General features: G+C 42.3%; 2 protein-coding genes across 2 annotated transcripts in view; both read left to right on the forward strand.

Annotated features, from left to right (window-relative positions):
• Window positions 1-19,494, forward strand: part of LOC144829108 (pyrimidine-specific ribonucleoside hydrolase RihA-like) — a 103,145-nt gene that overhangs the window by 35,995 nt on the left and 47,656 nt on the right. The window contains exon 2 of the mRNA XM_078687915.1: window positions 11,308-11,487. Within this exon, the coding sequence (XP_078544041.1) occupies window positions 11,308-11,487 (180 nt within the window). The remainder of the gene's footprint in view (window positions 1-11,307; window positions 11,488-19,494) is intronic.
• Window positions 1-19,494, forward strand: part of LOC144829109 (pyrimidine-specific ribonucleoside hydrolase RihA-like) — a 585,216-nt gene that overhangs the window by 35,982 nt on the left and 529,740 nt on the right. The window lies entirely within an intron of this gene.

Below are 19,494 nucleotides of genomic sequence, written 5' to 3' on the forward strand. Positions count from 1 at the left end.
TGAATAATGTAAGTTGCCTCCTGCTCAACGCTAGATCCTTGGTTAAACACAGCTTGGATTGTGCCGAGCTGCTACAGGACAAGGAAATAAAAATTGCATTCATCACTGAGTCTTGGACGGACGCGGCCTCAGGGCCAGATATAGTCGAGGCCACTCCACCAAACTATCCTAGTTTCATTCTGGATAGACCTCAGAAAAGAGGAGGTGGCCTGGGGGTTATATACCATAGCTCCATTAAGGGTAGTTTTCAACCCGTGTCTTCCGAAATGTGCGAAGCATTGGCTTTTAATTTTATTCTTTCCAACCATCAATCCTTTAGGGGTTGTTTACTTTATAGGCCGCCTGGCACCAAGACGTCGTTCATAGGCTCAGTGGGAAATATTCTAGAGGAGGCCCTATGTGCAAAGACCTTTACAGTTTTAGGGGATTTCAATTTTCACTTAGAGAATAGTTCAGACACAGACACATCAGCCCTAATGGAGGTGATGAATGGTGTCGAACAAAAACAATTTGTCATAGGCCCTACTCATAATGCTGGTCATACCCTGGATGGAATCTTTACGAACCACCCTAACCTTGAGGTTTTAAAAATCTACCCAGTCACCTGGTCGGACCATGCTGCAGTGCTTTTTAGGTCTCTCTAGACGTAAGCAAAAGCGAAGCTTTTGCGTCTAGCGAGACAACTTATGTTGTTACTTTTCAGGGAATGAGGACAGCAAAGTGCCACGCGCATTTGCAGGCCGAGATTCGACCTCGTGAGCGCGCACGTCGTCACTCACGCATGCGCACACCCGTCACAAAAACCAGGAACACTGTGGGCAGAGTGCCATAAGTGGAGACAGTTGTTAGAACAACAGGCATTGCATAATTCACACACCAGTTACTGTTGAACAAATGTGCACGATTCATCATGCCTCTGACATAAAGCCACAAATCAATATAAGATGTGTAACGCAGACACATTCTTTGCAAAATTGTCACCTAGGCATTATTAACAAGACTGTTCAGAATGCTGTAGACCAGGGCGTGTGAACTGTAGGAAGTTCCATTGCCATAACTTTACTGCATGTCTTGGTCTCACCTCGTAATCTGCCCCAACTAAGACAGTCTAGAGTGGGCCACTGGAATTGCATGATTTTGCAGTTGCAACGTTTTCCGCATAATTGTAAATTTGCTGCATGTGCCACATAATCCATAATTTACTGCATAATCTGCAGATTTTAACAAAAAAAAAATTTCTTACTTGAACGGATGATCAAAAGTTACTAAAACGCAGTGACGTGTTGCCCAACAGTGTAAGCACCTTTGATAAAGTTGACTGGTCCCCTTATTGTGTATTTGGGTCCTAATCTGGTACTAATGAGTTAAAGCCTTTGCTAAGGTAGTGTTAACCTATATAACAAGCATTTGCAATGCAATAGGTCTCGCATTTACGCGAGTTCAAGCTATTGGCATTGTAAAAGACAATGCCTTTTATTTAGGTATTAAAAACGAAAATAATAATAAAAGGAATTGTCATTTGCAATGTCAATAACTCAAACGCGTAAATGCGAGACCTATTGCATTGCAAATGCTTGTTAATATCCCTGCTACAAAATCCCATAGAGCAAGGAAGATTAGAAAATTAGCAAGGACTTGCAGGGCCTGGAATAAGATAGAGGGAGCCTCCCTGGAGGATCTTTTGGTATCATCCATGGCTACGCTCCCATTAGATGTAAATAAAGCGGCTGTCACCTATTCTAATTGGGTTGATCACGCTTGCACCATTCTAGCCCCGCCTAAAAGCTGCCGCCCCACTCGAGTGATTCCTTTGGCCCCCTGGTTCTCAGTGGAGCTCAGAGAGTATAAGCTAGTCTCTAAGAAACTGGAAGGTGCTTGGCGGAAAAATTACAACGAGGCAGACAAAAGAAGACTCAAATCAAGTCTGTTGGTATATAAAGACATGATTGGGAAGGCAAAACAAAGTTACTTCACCAACCGTATTAATTGTGCCAGGAGTTCGCCTAAGGAACTGTTTCATACAGTGTCGAGTCTTGCCGCTCCAAAGCCGGCGACTACGCCTCCTAGTCTGGAACCGTGTGAGGATCTAGCTCAGTTCTTCTTAAGCAAGGTGGAGAACATCTTCAACTCCCTTGAAGGTCAAGTTAGGGATAACTTGCCAGAGGCCAGGTCGGGGAACTCAACAGTCAATCCAAATGAGGTCAAGCTTCGGAACTTCTCCCCGGTGAGTACGGAGGAGATTAAGAAACTGCTATTAGGTAAAAAGTCGGGCTCCCCCAAGACCCTTGCCCGGCTACTGTGGCGAAGTTAGCCGCTGCTCCTATAGCCACCACCTTAGCCACTCTGTTTAACAACATGTTTGTGGCTGGTGAATTTCCATCTAGCTGGAAATGGGCCTCGATCCTTCCTTTGTTGAAAAAACCTAATTTAGACATTACCGATCCTAATAACTACTGTCCTATCGCCAGACTACCGCTACCGGCCAAACTAATAGAAAGAGCCATGAATAGTCAGCTTAGCGCATTTTTAGGGGCCGCACAAGCCCTTGATCCATCGCAACATGGTTTTAGAGTAGGTCACAGTACCGAATCTGCCTTAATCAAAGCGACGGAGGAGATCAGGAAAGTGATGGACGTTGGGGGTAGAGCAGCCCTGGTCCTGTTGGATCTGTCGGCGGCCTTCAACACGGTCCACCACATGATTTTGGTGGACCGTTTGGAGGCCTGCGGGATACTAGGGAAACCCCTTAACATCTTGAAAGCTTTCCTTACTAATAGGGTCCAGGTTGTGGCACTGGGGGAGTTCGAATCTAAACCATTTGTGCTACCCTGTGGGGTTCCCCAGGGATCCTCCCTAAGTCCCACCCTTTTCAATGTTTATGTTTCCTCACTGGCCCCAGTTATTCGATCATATGGGTTTGATCTTACATCTTACGCGGATGATACGCAGATTGTGGTGTCACTGCTACCAGGTAGAGAGGAAGGCATAGCCAGTAAATTCCAGGAGTATATGTCAGCGGTTAGCAACTGGATGGCCAGGAACTGTTTGAAGTTACACTCGGCGAAAACTGAAGTTTTACTTTTCGGCTCCAGTGATAACTTTTGGAGTCCGAACTGGTGGCCTGAAGGGATGGGTATTCCCCCCATTCCAGTCACGAAGGTCAAGAACCTAGGGGTTCTGATCGACAATAAGCTGACCTTGAGGCCCCAAGTTAATGCAATGACGTCATCCATTCACTTTACATTGAAAATAATCCGGAAGATCCTTCCTTTTTTACCAGATGGGTGTAAGAAAACAGTGGTGACCGACCTGGTTTTATCTCGCCTTGATTATTGCAACAGCCTATTTATTGATGCTCAACAGGGGCTTCTTAACAAATTACAGGCCTTACAAAACGCAGCAGCTCGACTCATCACAGGCTTACCAAAGTCTGCATCAGTTTCCCAGGAATTGGTGAAGCTGCACTGGCTCCCAGTGCGGAAACGGATCTCTTTCAAAACCTTGTGCATAATCTTCAAGGCCCTTCGAGGTCTTGGCCTGTCGTTTCTAAAACAGTACTTTCAATGGTACATGCCGGGTAGACATCTTAGGTCATCTAACTTGGGGCTGATCGTGACCCCTCGGACAAGGAAAGCGCGCTGGGGAGGCAGGAGCTTTGTCTTGGGGGCAGCAAGGGCTTGGAATGCTCTGCCCTTGGCTTTTAGACAGATTACAGATTTGATGGCCTTCCGCAAAAGTTTGAAAACATGGCTTTTCTCATATTAAAATTTAGGCTTAGGCGAGGGGAGCTTTCATTCCAGCGCCAGGACGCCGTTTGGTAACAGTGCGCTCTATAAATGTTATAAATAAATAAACAATAAACACCCTCCGTGCTGCACTTCCCAGGCACCTGAGTGTCAGTGTACTGAAGGTCCAGTCCTCAGACGTCCCATGGGAACCAGCCAGGGACTCCCAGAAGGTCCATTACCTGATCTGTTCCTCTTTTGGCATAAGGAGGGCAACCCTACTGGCCATGGAGTAACCCATCCTACTCTTGGGTGCCAGTTGAACTTAAAGTCCTAAGGTCCATCCTTGCAGAGGTTCAGTGATCTTCTTCCTTCTAGCTGGTCATTATTCCAGCATCACAGCCCCAGGTCCAATGTCTTCTCAAAAACCTGCAGAGGTTTTTAAATAGCAGTGAAAAATGTCTAGAACCCAGTAATCCATTACCAGCCCCAGACTGTCACATAATTACTCCATCCCTGCCCCAAGCCTCCTGTGCACCATTCTGGGCCATTTAAAATGGTGCCTCCAAGTGGTCTATAGGGACAGAGCCTCAGCTCTGCTCTCAATGGACACATCTGGCTGATCATTTCCACTAACATTTCAAAGAGGAGCCTCTTCTGTGTTTGGCTCTAGAGGTCTGGTCTTCCTCCTCTGTTTCTGTGAGCATATGGTTTTCCCAGCCCAGGTGCAGGATGTTAAGTTAATTAATAGATGCATATTTCCTGACCACCTTGTCCTTTGCCAGAAACCGGGTCAAGCAATGGCTCTATATTAAGGCAGGCCTTTCATCCTTCTGCTGGCCAGCCGACTTATTAATTTTGCCCAGTAGAGAGGATAAAGTCCTCAAACCTGATTATGGCTGAGCCAAGAAAATATGACAATTCTTAAAGGAGTCTCGATATGAGGAAAGTGATTGTGTGTCTGTACTGGGGATTCAAATTAACCCTGATATTGATACCTAATTGGACCCTGTAGGCCTCAGTGGAGTGAAACTGTACTTTGGTGAAGATTTTGCCTATATTGTATAATTCAATTTAGCACCACAGACTTTCAGAAAGTACTATAAGCCTACACTATGAATGCCCGCTCACATTATAAACACTAACTCAGTTCAGCACCAATCCTTCAAAAGTTCCTTCTGTAACAGGTTATCTATGCACAGATACAGGGCTGCACAAGAAGGTATTCTCACACATACATAACGCACATGTGCGTATGCACATGTATTTATGTGTAATCAGATGAAAGCCTGTTACCCTAGTTGGGCAGCAGAAGTCTTATTTTGAAGGACAGACACTAGTTGTCTCAGACCATTTTCTCTGAATTTACAGTGAGTGAGACTTTTTTGGTGTATCTCAAACACAGTAAATGTTTAAACCCAGGTAGTCCAGAAGTGAAAAATCCAGAGGGATTAAATGAGCGGAACCATTTTCCAACATATACCCCTGCCAGCTGAAACTAGGGTAAAAGCTAAAGATTGCCTCTGGTTACTGTTTCCCAGTCCAAACAACAAGTGGCAATGCATTCTGTCCAGACACACCATTTGCTGTTGTCCACCACCACAGATATCTTAAGCTGACCTTCCTACACAAAAGACCAACCACCTTATGCAACTATTAGGACACCTCTCCTCACAGGGAACCTAGATTGCACTAAGAACCCTCCTAGTTCTAGGTTGGATGCCACCAGGACATGACGTGCCTACATGGCCTGAGCAGGTCTAGGCATACACTTGCCATGAGCCACACAACCTTGTGGCCACTACACTCTTCTTGGCAAAGGTCCAGGACTTAGCACTGATACCTTCATACCTTACAGGTATCACCTCTCACTTGTCTCGCTACTGTTCTTCATCTGAAGAATGCAGAACCCTAATAACGTCACTCATCCAGATCACTATACCCTAAGAATGCAGATGCAGGCATCCCAAGGGACCTTGAACCCTTACCTACAGCATATAGACTAGGATCTATAGCTACAATCAACACTGTAGAATGATTGACTTTCCTCAAAAAGTACAGCCTGCTAAAACCAGCGTTCCCCACAGCCCATCCACCTGACAGCTCAGGGTGACAATCCCCTACAGAATAAGTTTCCTCCCACTAGACTGATGTGCAGAGTCCTCCACATCTGGAGCTGGCACCATCACTGCACTCTCACCCTCCTACTGCACCTTCACTGTGTCATGGGCCTTCGTTCCTTGTCCATAAGGTCTGATCCGCCAGGACCTATCTGAGGTGACACTAGGCTGGGTATCATCACATCCTCCACCTAAGGATTAAGCTTGGGCAAAATTTTAAGTAGGCTATAGTAATCGGAGTAATTTTGGGATTTGCGTTACTCTTTTAACGTTGAAATGTAGAAAATTACGCAACTACATCCGTTTGCATTATTATGAGTAATTTGGCATAAAAATCCTACCACAGAAGCACAGGAACAATGAACTTAGGGCAAGCAGCTGCTGCCTACTGACGTTCTTATTCAGCCACATTTAGCACTATTCTCTTACCGCAAAATGCATCTTCTGTTCCATTTTGGATGCACAGGGGGATTTTGTGATAAAAAAATGCTAAATACTGGGTTTTACTCCTCACGTAATTCTGTATAATCTAATGTAATTCTGCAGGAATTTTTGCCTAATTATGCTACAGCAAATTACATAAGTTACTCCCACCACCACCCTAGATGTCATCAAACAGTTGCTAGTATGACATCCTTCACTATCCCGGACAGTCAGCAACTATGCGCTGCCATCAAAGTCAACCACTAACCCCTCCCGGGAACCTAGGAAGTCCTTTACTCCCTCTCATATGTCCTCAGTGTCAGTCAATAGCCACTTGGGGGATTAGGGCACTCATTGTCCATCTATCCCCTCTATGTCCTCAAGGGCTACCACCACAGCTTCCATCTGAGGAATCATACCCTTACCTCGGCCACCACCAATGTGAACCACCTGTGGATAGCAGACAACCATTGGGGACAACTTTTTCTAATGCCCCCCATGGGAAAATTTCTCTTGGACCACGCAACTCTGCTGGAAAGAACCGCTAGACAACACATATGTGAGTGCATGCTCCATTACAACAGGCTATAGTTACACAATCTGTGCATTTCCTCTAAGATAGGGAATTGAAACAAATGATTATCTATTTCATTTCTTTTATGTTCTTTTGTCTTCCTGCACCTTATGGTTTTGATAAAAATGGGCACTAAGGCATGCCTCTCCATCCGGAGCACAGTCAAGTAGGCCAGCCTCACCTTCTAATGTCTGTTTTGTGTCTGTTAATGTGATAACTGACAGACCTACACAGCAGACTGAATAGTGACATTACCGCTTCTAAAAAACAGGGTTTACTAAAGAACAGTCCTGACGAAAGCCCACGACCCCGTTGGGGCTGTGAAGAATGGCTGAAACATGTCGCTGTAGTATTAGACTATCGGGGTAGTAACCCTCCCCTTAAATTCACCACACCAGTTAACACTGATTTTAATCATACAGGTGGCACCCAAAATAAAGGAAAACCGGGGAGACCCCTAGGTATTTTTTATTTCAGTATTTGTAATCCCTGTTAGTATTATGAACATATCTAAAGAGCTCCCTAGAATATGGCTGATCCCAAGGGGTTATTAGGGTTATTAGGGACCAGGCTGCAACCCCCTGATAAAACTTGTACCATGGCACCAGACTAAGCTCTATTATTGCACCACAGGTGCCCAACACGTGACAGCAGAAATGAGTGTGTGATTTATCCATCCTTTTTGTCACCAGTCACTACAAGGCTATTCCACCCATCATTTCCACTCACCTGAGATGAAAGCATTCATATAACACTCTAGAACCATGCCCTATGAATATCCATGGAAGTCCCAAGGGTTGGGATACACCCCATGGGTGACTTCTCTACCCAGGAGTATCCATTTTAGCTCAAGAATGCTTGAGTGCCATAAAAGAGGATCATAGACAATCACATATATAACCCCTGTGCCCTCCTTGGATCACCTGATAGGACATTATCAACAAAAGTTCCCCTTGTCCAGTAGCCCCTTAGCAAATTCCATTACAATCATCAACTCCAACCCCACAATGCCCTCTAGGCCTAGAAACCAATCTTAACCACATGTATGTATACCGATCAAGCAAATGTTTTCTTGTGCAACTTATGCTCACTAACTTGTGCTCTTTTATTTTCATGGTGGAGGATTGTGGCAGTTCCAATTTATATTCAAGATTAATTTTATTACTGTGCATAGAACCTTGTTTTATGACAAAAATAATAAGCTATTATGATCTCATGTATCAATCCATTGTACAAGAAGCACTCTTGTTATTTTTTTCTTTGTAATTGTCAATTATTGTGTAAATATTTCACCATCAGACCCATGATTAGGCTGTATTTACCTGTACAGTAATTATCTACAATGAATGGCAGAAATGTTTTTTCCCTGTAGGTTACTATTTAAATGACATCACAGAAATCCCTATCCGCACCCATCTGGCCACTTCCCTTTATCCTCTATATACATGCATAAGAAATCCTCAAACTTTCCTTCTATACTTCCCAGTTCAGGTTGAGAACTTCAGCACAAAATGCACATAGCATATGATACACTTTTTTTGTTAGTTTTGCAATTAAGAATGAGACTCCTTCTTCTTAGCATTCATCTAATATGTTTGTGTCAACTGGACGATTCTATTACATAGCTAGATAGTAAGTCTCACTGTTCACCCTTTGGTTGGTCTTCACTATCTCACACTGAACAATACTCTTTTTCCAAGCTCCTAGAGGGGCAGGGGATTGAAATACAGAGTAATGTTTGTTTGGAAATCAATATCTTACACCCACATGAAGTTAGTTTAGATAGTACCATGGACGTGAATTAGATCTTTTGCCCGGTTTGAATGACTTCAGAGCTGATGGTGATCTTGGTAGTGCTCAACCCGATTCTTGTAGGCTTAACAGAGATGTTCAATGCCTTCCGTGCCTTCAATCGGGATGTATGACATTACAACGCATGCTTTTACATCGCATGCTTTTACATCGCAGTTTTTACAACGCATGCTGTTACAACGCATAGCGCTTTGGGGTGCTGGATAGTGAATAGTTTAATTTACTATTCCAACTCCAGTCCCCGTTGATAGTAGGGAAGGTGTTGGATAGTAAATTAAATCTATTCCCTATCCTAGAGCGCCCCCCAGCGCAATGCGTTGTAATGGTTTGCGTTGTAAAAGTTGCGATGTAAAAGCACTGCGTGGTAAAAGTTGCGTTGTAAAGGATGTTTCCCCTTCAATCGTCACCTCATCCTTAATTTCTGAATTCTGCCCATGTACATGTACTGTCCCATGGATCAGCCAGTCTCCATATTTATTCAGCATTTATATGAGGCTGATCTAATCCACTTATCAGCATTTTATGTAGTCTAAGGACACTCAATTTATCATCAACTTCAATGCCAATGTGCCTTCAGCCATTGCTTTGAAATTATGCTTCAACTTGGTCTGTGAGTGGAGAGCAGCCCCTGACTAAAACTCACTGACAGTGAAAACAAAGTCCTGTAAGTCAGGACTACTCTTCCATCGATTGTCATCTTCTTGCCTAAGGAAATTGCTCCTACCAGTCAAGTCTGTGTGTACCTTGAGAATTCAATTAAACTCAGGTCTTAGTCTATCTGCACAAGTTTCCACAGATGCACAGTTTCCATGTGCGTGTTCTGTATGGCAACTTGAGAAAAATGTGTTGGCTAAGTAGATTGTTCCAGTTGTTAATATCAACTCCTGCTGGACATCTACTTAAAACCTTTCAACAAATAAAAAACCTTGTGGTGAGTAACTCTATCAGATTTGCTTGTGCCAGACCTTGAGGGCTTGCTCTCCACTGATTTCCTTCAAAGGGTCACAGCAGTGTTAAAGTTCCTTGCCTCCCAAACACGCAGTAAATGGAAATTATTTTATTTTAATTAAATGGCTTCCACGTTCTGATATTTCCTGTCAGACCCTTTGATAGTTAGCAGCTATGTGGACCAAAATATCTTAAATTGCTAGCAGACATTATTCCATGTGTGCCCCAATTTGCCTTACATTTTGTGTAATATTGCTCTGCTGCCCGTTAAACTGATCACTTCCTTTCTTGTTCTTCATTGTCACCTTAAATCCTGCTTTTTTGTAGTTTACTTTTAATTGAGTCTGCACTTTTTTGTTCCTCTCTTTACTGGTAGTGTTATGAAAATACAGGGCACATGTGAGCTTTATCAGAGCTTTTTAGAATTAACATTAACATCACTGGACTGCCAAAGACAAACTCCAGCCCTGCCTAGTACCTCTATCTCAATTCATACCTCCACGTCCACTTAATACACCCACCTACACCTTAACCGGTTTAGAGCCAAAAGCAAAACAACTCAAGGCTGCCCTTTTCCAGCATTCGGAGTCTATACCTGAAACTTCACACTGATGGTAATATGACGCCACAACTATTTTACTCAAGCAATGTTTAGCCAACACCGAGATGCAACCCCAGGTATATTCACAGTACCCTCTCCAAGACACTGTGCATCCATACCAGGCTGCCATCTGACAACATGGTTACCTAAGTAATGTACAGGTTCTGCTCCCTCTCCCAATATCTACCACAACACCAACAACCACCAACATTTATCATACTAAATTCTCCCTTAAAAAACTCCCAAATCCTTCTTCCGACAAAAGGCCAAAACAAGATATTTAAGCAATCACAGAACAATAACTACTTTTTATCATTTTTAAAGATGCAGAAGTATAAAACCATAAATGTTCACTAGGGTGCACTATGCTGAGAACACTCAAGTTAAATTGAAGATTAGGAACACTCAAGAAATCTATCACATAGCTTGGGCAGTTGTTTACAGGGGTAAACCTCAGAATGCCGCTCACCACTTAAAGCTCTCCTGGATGAAAGTGAAAATAATTCCACATTGCAACATTGTCCATCACCTGACCACCATTAGAAGAACCTCCCCCAGAACATACAAAAAATGTGTACACAAGAAAGCAATACCATGAAGCAATTGTTTGTGGTCAAGACCTGCATTTGTAGGCAACAGAGAGTTAGGGAGAAATTCAGTTTTTAGTGCTTTGGATCAAAGGTACTAGCCATGCTCACAGTATTCCCTTTCAACACATGCTCCAGAAGATTGCAATTCTTTCGATCCTACTCTGCCTCCATGTCACCTAAAATGATTTTCCTTTCTGGTAAAATGAAAATGATTATCTCCTCCCCCTAAGTCTCCTCTCATTACACACAGCCCATCTCAAGGCATTTTATCCTGAAATTCGCCAGTTACTGAGAGGCCCACTTGAGTCTTCCAACAGACTTCAGGATAAAGAAGCTATTAAAATGACATATTTTTCATTTACAAATATTAAATACCATAACATAGTTTGAAATGTTTTTTTTGCTAATTTTAAATAAAAATGAGTGGGAGTGTAAATAAACTGGAAAATTAAGTGATCTCCTAAAGACACATTTAGGATTAATATGAATGACTTTACCCAACTGTATTTTACAGATTCCTGTGTATCGGGGACTGGGCATGCCAATACTTGGAGATCGAATCAATGCATCTGATTTCCATGGAAAGGATGGTCTGGGTGACGTCCCGGATCCAGATGCCCCTGGAATTGAAAACATCCAGAAAGAGCATGCAGTAGATATCATGCTCAAACTGGCCACCAAACATGCTGGACAGGTAGGTAACACATGAAATCCTTGGTATTTAGCTTTTTTTAATCTATTCTGTTAGTTGGTTAGTTGATCAGTCATGCTGTCTGTAAAATGGTTCTTCAAATGTCTGTATATGGGAGTTGAACATTAAATGACAAAACTCATGCTGTTTATACATTATTGACTGTAAAGATGATTAGTATCAAGCAAACATTATCAGTTTTCAGCTTACTCATTCTCCCAAGACCAGGTAAGGGCACATAAAGATAGTAATTGACACTTACTATTGCATGAATGTTAAAGTGATATTACTGCCTCTCTCCCTCAAAAGTCTTCATCAGTTTTCTGTTGTGGGACATCATCAGCTGGGAGCCTGTAAAAGAAACCACAGACTACAGTGCAAGCAACCCCATATGTTCTCATGTTTTAAACATTGAACTAGTTATGGGAATTTTTATTTTTAGATTTCCTTTTCTCAAGTGAACTATTTCCATGGGACATCTTGGCAGTACGGATTAAGGCATTAAAGTGTGACAAAAAACTTTTTGAAAAGCCAGTTTTTAGCAGTCTTCTAAACCCTGATGATTCTTAAGCGATTACCAGCAAGTAGATTCACAGTGTTAGTAAATTTATGTGGAAGACCTTGCCATGCGCTCAGTTTTTTCATACAGTGTGACAGTTCTAGAAAAAGGATCTCAGTTTTGGGCAACTGCATTTTTCATGTTGTAGGGAATCAAATTTCAGAGAGGAATGAAGGACCTTTCTAGTTCGAAGCTCAGTCAGCTCTACACAGATCATTTGGTGCATCATGGGCTAATGTAGATTCCATTGGGCTGATGATACATGATCATGCCACCCTACTCCTCACACAATCTATCTATCTGTCTATCTATCTGTCTATCTATCTATCTATCTATCTATCTATCTATCTATCTATCTATCTATCTATCTATCTAACTATCCATCTATCTATATATCTATCTATCTATCAATAGGTAGCTGCACGTATAGTTAGGTTAGACTTTCCCTAGGAAGAATGTTTTTTTCACTAATACCTTTGGCCCCCTTTGAAGAATGTTTATGAAACTTTACAAAATCAAAAAAAAGCGAATTCAAAAACAGCTCCTTCCTGGAATATTTCAGGTAAATCCGTCAATAAATTAAAAATAATTAACTCATGTGGGCAGAAATGAGGGTGATCCCATTCCCTACAGATACTCAAGTTCATTAGTTGGGCAAGACCCAACAAACACAAACGTTGCCTTGTAGAGAAGTCTTCATGGAGAGTCCACTCTGTTCAAACACCTAAGCCCCATTAGATGGTCAAGCTCATATTCTGCTCAGTCTTTGAGCTGCACTGAACACTTTGTGAGTAGCCAATCTTTTGTGGGCAATCAATCAGACATGAGTGGGAAGACACTGCTTAGATTTTGCTCTGTACATACCCCTAATGGGCAGGCCAATCTCTTTAGACAGTAAAGCTTCCTGAAGCTTACTGAAGCTCCTTTAGGATTGAACCCCTCACTATGCCTTGCCCTGATCGTTTCTCATATGTCCTTTTGAAGCAAAGGTAGTGGTGCAATATATATATTTTTTAAATGTTCAATTGGCCCCACAGTACTACAGTGGAACCAGCTAAATACAGTAAAATGTGATTATTTAGCTGGTACTCTACAGCGCTAAAAAAAAAAATCAAAAAAAGTAAAGGGTTTTTCTATTTTTAAAGCAGAAAAGGTAGTTTTAAAAATATTTATTTTTACCAGAAAAGGTGGTACTACAAAGATTTTTTTTTTAATTGCGCTTTTACATTTATTTGTATTTTTGTTTTTGTGGTGTTGAATTCAAAAGCAAACACAGGGCTTTAGAGCTTGAAAAAACTCAAGAAAAACTATGAATTGTCCTTGGGCCACCAGTCTTTCGACACCCACTTATCCCTTACAGATCTGCTCTGCTCTCCTGCAAAAATATTCTTATGGCACCTGCTGCAGCAGTAAGTAACCATAACCTGGTAAACAGATTGTCATCTGATTGCCCCTGCCTCAGCGGGCACACAATCACCAAGTCCAATGGAGTGCTTACACATAGTTGAAGTTCGAAGAGCTGCTAGTTGCAGAACTTGCAAACAACATATTTTGAGGACACTTTCTTTATCCCTGCTGATATTTCAAAACAATTGTCACACCAAAGACACCTTGGTGACATTAGGACTCTCAAATCCCTGATCTTATAAATCTTCCTCTCCCTGAACCTGAAACCATCCTTGAAAATATAGGACAATTACAAGAATTGCAATGAAAGCTTGAGCGCCCATCATATGATGTTAGTACACCTAAGTACTACTCTCGAACAAGAAAAAAATGGCAGGTTCTCCATGTAAATACAGCAAGATAGTGAGTTCAACCAATCAGTTACCTTTTAGTGTATGTGTCATAGCTTGGTCGCTACTCCTGCCGGGCAACAACACCCAATTAAAAGCCAAAATCATAAAACACTCATGGGCTACTCATTAACTGAACCAGTTAGTAAAGCTTTAGGCTCAAACTTAACAAAAACGGCAACACTCCAGACAGACCCAAAACAGAAAGTAAAACTTACACAAAACTACCATAAGGGTTAGTCCTTGGTTGTACAGGTCCCATGGGAGTACTTCAGGAGAACGGCAAGATCAGGGAAAGTGGGAACAAAATTATACAAATTAACATAATGTTTTTTCTTTTAAAGTTTAAAATGCTTTATTAAAAGAGTAAAACAATGTAAAGCATCAGTACAGGTTCAATATCAGTAGGAAACTATGACAACTAAAAATATGATGAAGAACAATGGGAGAAAAGTAATCCTATGAAATAAAACCATACTTAATACAAGTGCATTTTAAAGGGTATTTTTGATAAAGAAGAAAAGAAGAGAAAGGAAGAAAGAAAAGAGAATAAAAGAAAAAGAAGAAAGAAAGAAAAAGGAGGAAAGAAAGAAGAGGAAAAAAGGAAAGAAAGAAGAGGAACATTTTTACTGTTTTTTTAAAAGTTTAAAATGCTTTATTAAAAGAGTAAAACAATGTAAAACATCAAACATAATGGTTAACGTTGAAAATTACGTTTTTCTTTTCTTGAAAAACCCTAGTAATTCACTTAAAAAACAAAGGATAAAGTCACACTATAGTTAGGTATAGTGATAATATTTTACTTAACGTTTCAAAAAACCTCAGAAATTCTCTGAAACAAACGAAAGGTTAAAGGGATGTTATACTTAGGTGACAATGACATACATACCTATATAAGCAATCACTGAAATTTGCCAGTTATAGTTCTGTGAGCTAACTATAATGTGCACCCCTACCATGCACTGATTATGACCTCACATATTACATCACTCTTGACATGTTCAATGACATCACTGATCAATACAATTCCATAAGTCATAAATTGTGTATTGGTTGACATTTAGACAGCTGTTGGACATTCCCTGAGGACTTTGAGTTGTAAATAAGGGGCGAGAACACAGAAATCTCAACCAATAAAATTGATGACCTATACAATTCTATGAGCATAAGTAGGCAATATTGTGGAACCTCGGTCCCTAGCATTTTCTTTATCACAAACACTATACTTCCTTTGTAGTGTCTCTTGCTAGCTGCACTTTGAAGAAAATAAACATGTGATATAGAAAATACTTAACAGTTACATTTTCTTTTGAAAATGCATTTTTTGATTTGCTAATAACTTTTAAACCTGTGGAAGAATTTGGCAGAAATTTGAAAACTCACTAGCTTAGTTAGGTAAGGTCTGATATGCCAATTTATTTACATGCAGATCTTTGCATGATAAAAAAAGTTCCAGAAGGTCGAAAGAAGTTATTTCCAATTTTATCTCCATAGGAAATTACACTCACATCTCAAACTGCTAAATGGAGTGACACAAAACCTGGCATGATAGTAGCACTTTTCTCAGAAAGCATGGCCCGATGTAAATCTGTGCAGTAGCTTAAGAGGTATTAGGGGTTTAAAAAGCTGCCAAACACCCTTGAAATGTTTCATACTTGTTCGAAATGAGGGTCTTTAGTTGACAGTGGTTTGCACCCTGTCCAACTAGGAAACCCTAATTCTAGTCAGGGCAAGAGAGTTACACACTCAAGATAACCTCTGCTCACTCCTTTGGTAGCTTGGCACAAGCAGCCTGGCTTATCTCAAAGGCAATGGTTTAATCATTTGTACAAACACAATAACACAGTGAAAACACTACAAAAGAAAACCACACCACTTTAGAAAAATAACCAATATTTATCTGCATAAAACAAGACCAAAACGACAAAAATCCAACATACGTAAGTAAAGATATCACTTTGAAAAGGTTCAGAACAGTACAGTCTATAGCAAACAATGGATAAATCACTTTTATCACATAGTACCAGGGATGCGTAAAAAACAAAGATGGAAATATGCACAGGGGATGGAGTAGCCAGAATAGAAAAGCACTGAGTCGGTTCCTTACTTCCAGGAGAGGTGATGCATCAGTTCCTTGCTGCCAGGGGAGGTGATGCGTCGGCTCCTCATTGCAGTGCAGGGGGGGGGGGGGGGGGGTGATGCATTTGTTCTTTACTGTAAGGCGAAATGCATTGATTTCTGGAAACACTGCCTTGGTTCTTTACTGCTGGGCCACATCGATGAAAAACTTGGCGCACAGGGTCGATGCGTCCAAAATCCGGACATGCAGTGTTGATGTGGTGGCGGCATAACTGGCACTGCGTCGATTTCCCGGGCCCCAAAGCAGGTGATGCTTCGATTGCTTCTGCCGCACAAGAGGGCCCATGTCGGATTTGGAGCGTGCACCTCGGACGTTGGTAGTGCTAACTCTCTGGACTCGGCCACAGCGTTGATTCTTCTTCTGCACCGTGGTAATGCGTTGATTTGCCAACCACACAGCAGTTCTGTGTCCGAAAGACAGGTGCTGCTAGTTGATACATGGATTTTCTTGGTTCATTAGCAGCCAAACCACCTCCAAGGGCTCAGAACTGAATTGGCATCACTTGGCAGGTCAGTCCCTTAGCAGGGGAGGTCAGGGGCTGCAGATAAAGTCTTTGATGGCCCTGAGACTACTTAACAGGAGGCAAGTACACACAAGTCCTTGGAGAACATTAGCATGCAGGATGTCGAAAGCAAAGTCCAGTCCTCACTGCCTATGAAAGAAGCAGCAAGCAGCAGGCCATCACAGCAAAGAACACAGCAAAGAGGTAGTCCCTCCTGATATCTTCTCCAGCTCTTCTTCATAGGAGAATGTCCTCTTAGTCAAGAAGTGTTCCACAGTTATGGTGTCACACCTTCAGTACTTATACCAGTTCCTGAGTTTGAAGTAGGCAAATTTCAGAGGAAAGTAATTTTGTAGTGCACAAGACCCTGCCTTTCTCTGACCCAGCTATAGACACACTACAGGGGCTGGAGGCAGCTTTGTGTGAGAACAGGCACATCCCTATTCAGGTGTCAGTGACAACTCCTTCCACCACTCTACTTCAGGAAGAACTGTCAGTCTGGTGATGGGCCATCAGGATATGCAGGGCACACCTCAGCCCCCTTTGTGTGACTGTCTAGAGTGAATGCAGAAACAGCTCAACTGTCAGTCTAAGCCAGACGTGGATTTCACAGGCAGGCAGAGACACAGAATGGTAAAGCAAGAAAATGCCCACTTGCTAAAAGTTATAACCAACATATCCAGGGGCGCTAATGTGCGCCCACCTGCCACACTGCACACGTGGGGTACCTTCCCCCTGTTTTTGTGTCCATTTCTTAAACGTTTTCCAATGTAATCCAATGTCATCTTGAGACATCCATCTTAATCATTGCTTTTAAACACTTTGCAGTCTTCAAAACGCAGCTGAGACAGCGCCCTTTCACCTACAATCTTTATTTTAGCGTCTTAAAAAGTTTACTGAGTGCCCATCCAGGCCTTTTCACAGCAACTCTATACATCAAAGGTGAAAAAAACAGAGTAGGCTCACCCCGTTATGTTCCCAATGCATTTCGAGCCTCATGGGCTCTTCGTCAGGGGTTTCTAAAGGAGACAAAAGACAATTCAGCTAGTTGTTCTCCGCTGACCTTCACTATTAAATCAAGATCATAAAAAGCAATCATAATGCACGCTATGTGCCCATACCTACTACCTCCCATTCATTTCTGCATCCGGTGATTCCCTCAATAACCGACCCGACTGGTCAAACAACAAACAGTCCCCTCCCTTGCCTTTCCAACTATTCGTGCCCTCTCTCACTGAACTGCCTAAAGCAAACAAATAAAACTGAAATGTCATTCCCAATTTTCTATGAACAGAACCCACTTTTAAACAATTAGATTACTCCCCCATTGTGACTCCCTCCCACTCCCCACATTTCGGTTCCCCATCATGTGGAATAATAGTGGAATACCTTGATGGAATCGCAGCAGGCGGCCTGACCTCCTCCTCCACCTTCCCCATTATGTCAAATAGCCCGTTCAAACTGTTAGATTTTATCCGCCTCGTCATCTACTTCCACCCAATCCTAACGCCCTTGTTAACCATGTTACCAGTTCGCATGCGCTACGCAAGGATATTCTAAAATTACTCCCAAACTACTAGCCCCACAATGCACCCTCCGATGCCACATAATACTGAAATACCCTCAGTCAAAATAATAAGTCCCCCATCTCTGCCTCCCTTCTCTGTACTTTGCAAGTGTAAGCTAAATCATCAATATAATTGCGGAAAACAACGTGATAATACTGTGATGCCACATTATCACCACTTAAACCCTTTCCCCATTATTCCGTATATCGTACCTACAAAAATTAATTTAAACGTAAACAATACATAAAAAGAAGGCCAATTGTTCATGGATACGCTGCAAATTGTTCTCTTGTCTTGCTAAAAGTGGCATTTTCAAACACACAATTTAACACCTTCCACGCTGATGACTAGCTCAGCTCGTCATAAGCGTAACCTGCCATACGCTGATGACGAGCTGAGCTTGTCATGTAAAATGGTAATTTTAAAAGTGCCGCGCACAGCGGGAAAAGCCGCCGCAGCGATGCGGTTAAAACCCAACTTTACTCAAATATATATTTTTCGATTGTGAGCTCATGGCCCCAAACTCCAAATTACTATCTCGTCCCAACTGGAAGTTACACTCGTAAGAGGTTACAAGGCAACTCCAATGATATCCTATGGGAGAGATAGCCCTTGCAACAGTGAAAAATGAAATTGGCAGTATTTCACTATTAGGACTTGTGAAACACACCAGTACATATCCTTTCTTTTGAATACCCTGCACCCTGCCCACAGGGCTACTTAGGGCCTAATTGAGGGGTCCCTTACATGTACTAAAAGGGAGGGTTTGGGCCTTTCAAGTGGGTGTACTTACCAGGTTAACATGGCAGTTTAAAACTGCCCACAGAGACAATGCAGTGGCTGGTTTGAGACATGGTTGCAGTGCTAACCATGTGTGTGGCACAATCAATGCTGCAGGCCTATTAGAAACATTTTAATTACAGGCCCTGCGCGCACACAGTGCACTTTACTAGGGACTTACAAATAAATCAAATATGCCAATCATGGATAACCAATCACAATCACAATTTAGACAGAGAGCATATGCAATTTAGCGCTGATCAGTTATGATAAAGTGCCTACTCCCTCCCATCAGTTCAGGAGTGGTATCCTGAGACTGGTACTCAAGCCCAGAGTCTGTACCCTTAGGCTGGATAAGAGACAGGGGTAGGCTCCCCCATACCCTATCCTCCCCTCTGGGGTCCTGCATCTTCCACTGAGGAGAGGTATCCCCAGACTCTAGAACGGTCAGGGCACTTGTGTCAGCCATCCTACACAATGCTGCCACCCGTTCAGGGGTGCTATCCTGCAACTGCTTCCCAACCCAAGGTCTGTACCATCAGGCTGAGCCTGTGTCGGGCAAGCCAGGACTTCCAGAGGAGTATCCCTACCCATATTCTTCATGTGTTGCGTGAGAGTCTGCCTAGCACTGGTATTTCAACCCCTGCCCATTTGACAGAGCAATA

Source organism: Lissotriton helveticus, chromosome 4_1 (assembly GCF_964261635.1).
Source record: "Lissotriton helveticus chromosome 4_1, aLisHel1.1, whole genome shotgun sequence".
NCBI classification, from domain to species: domain Eukaryota; kingdom Metazoa; phylum Chordata; class Amphibia; order Caudata; family Salamandridae; genus Lissotriton; species Lissotriton helveticus.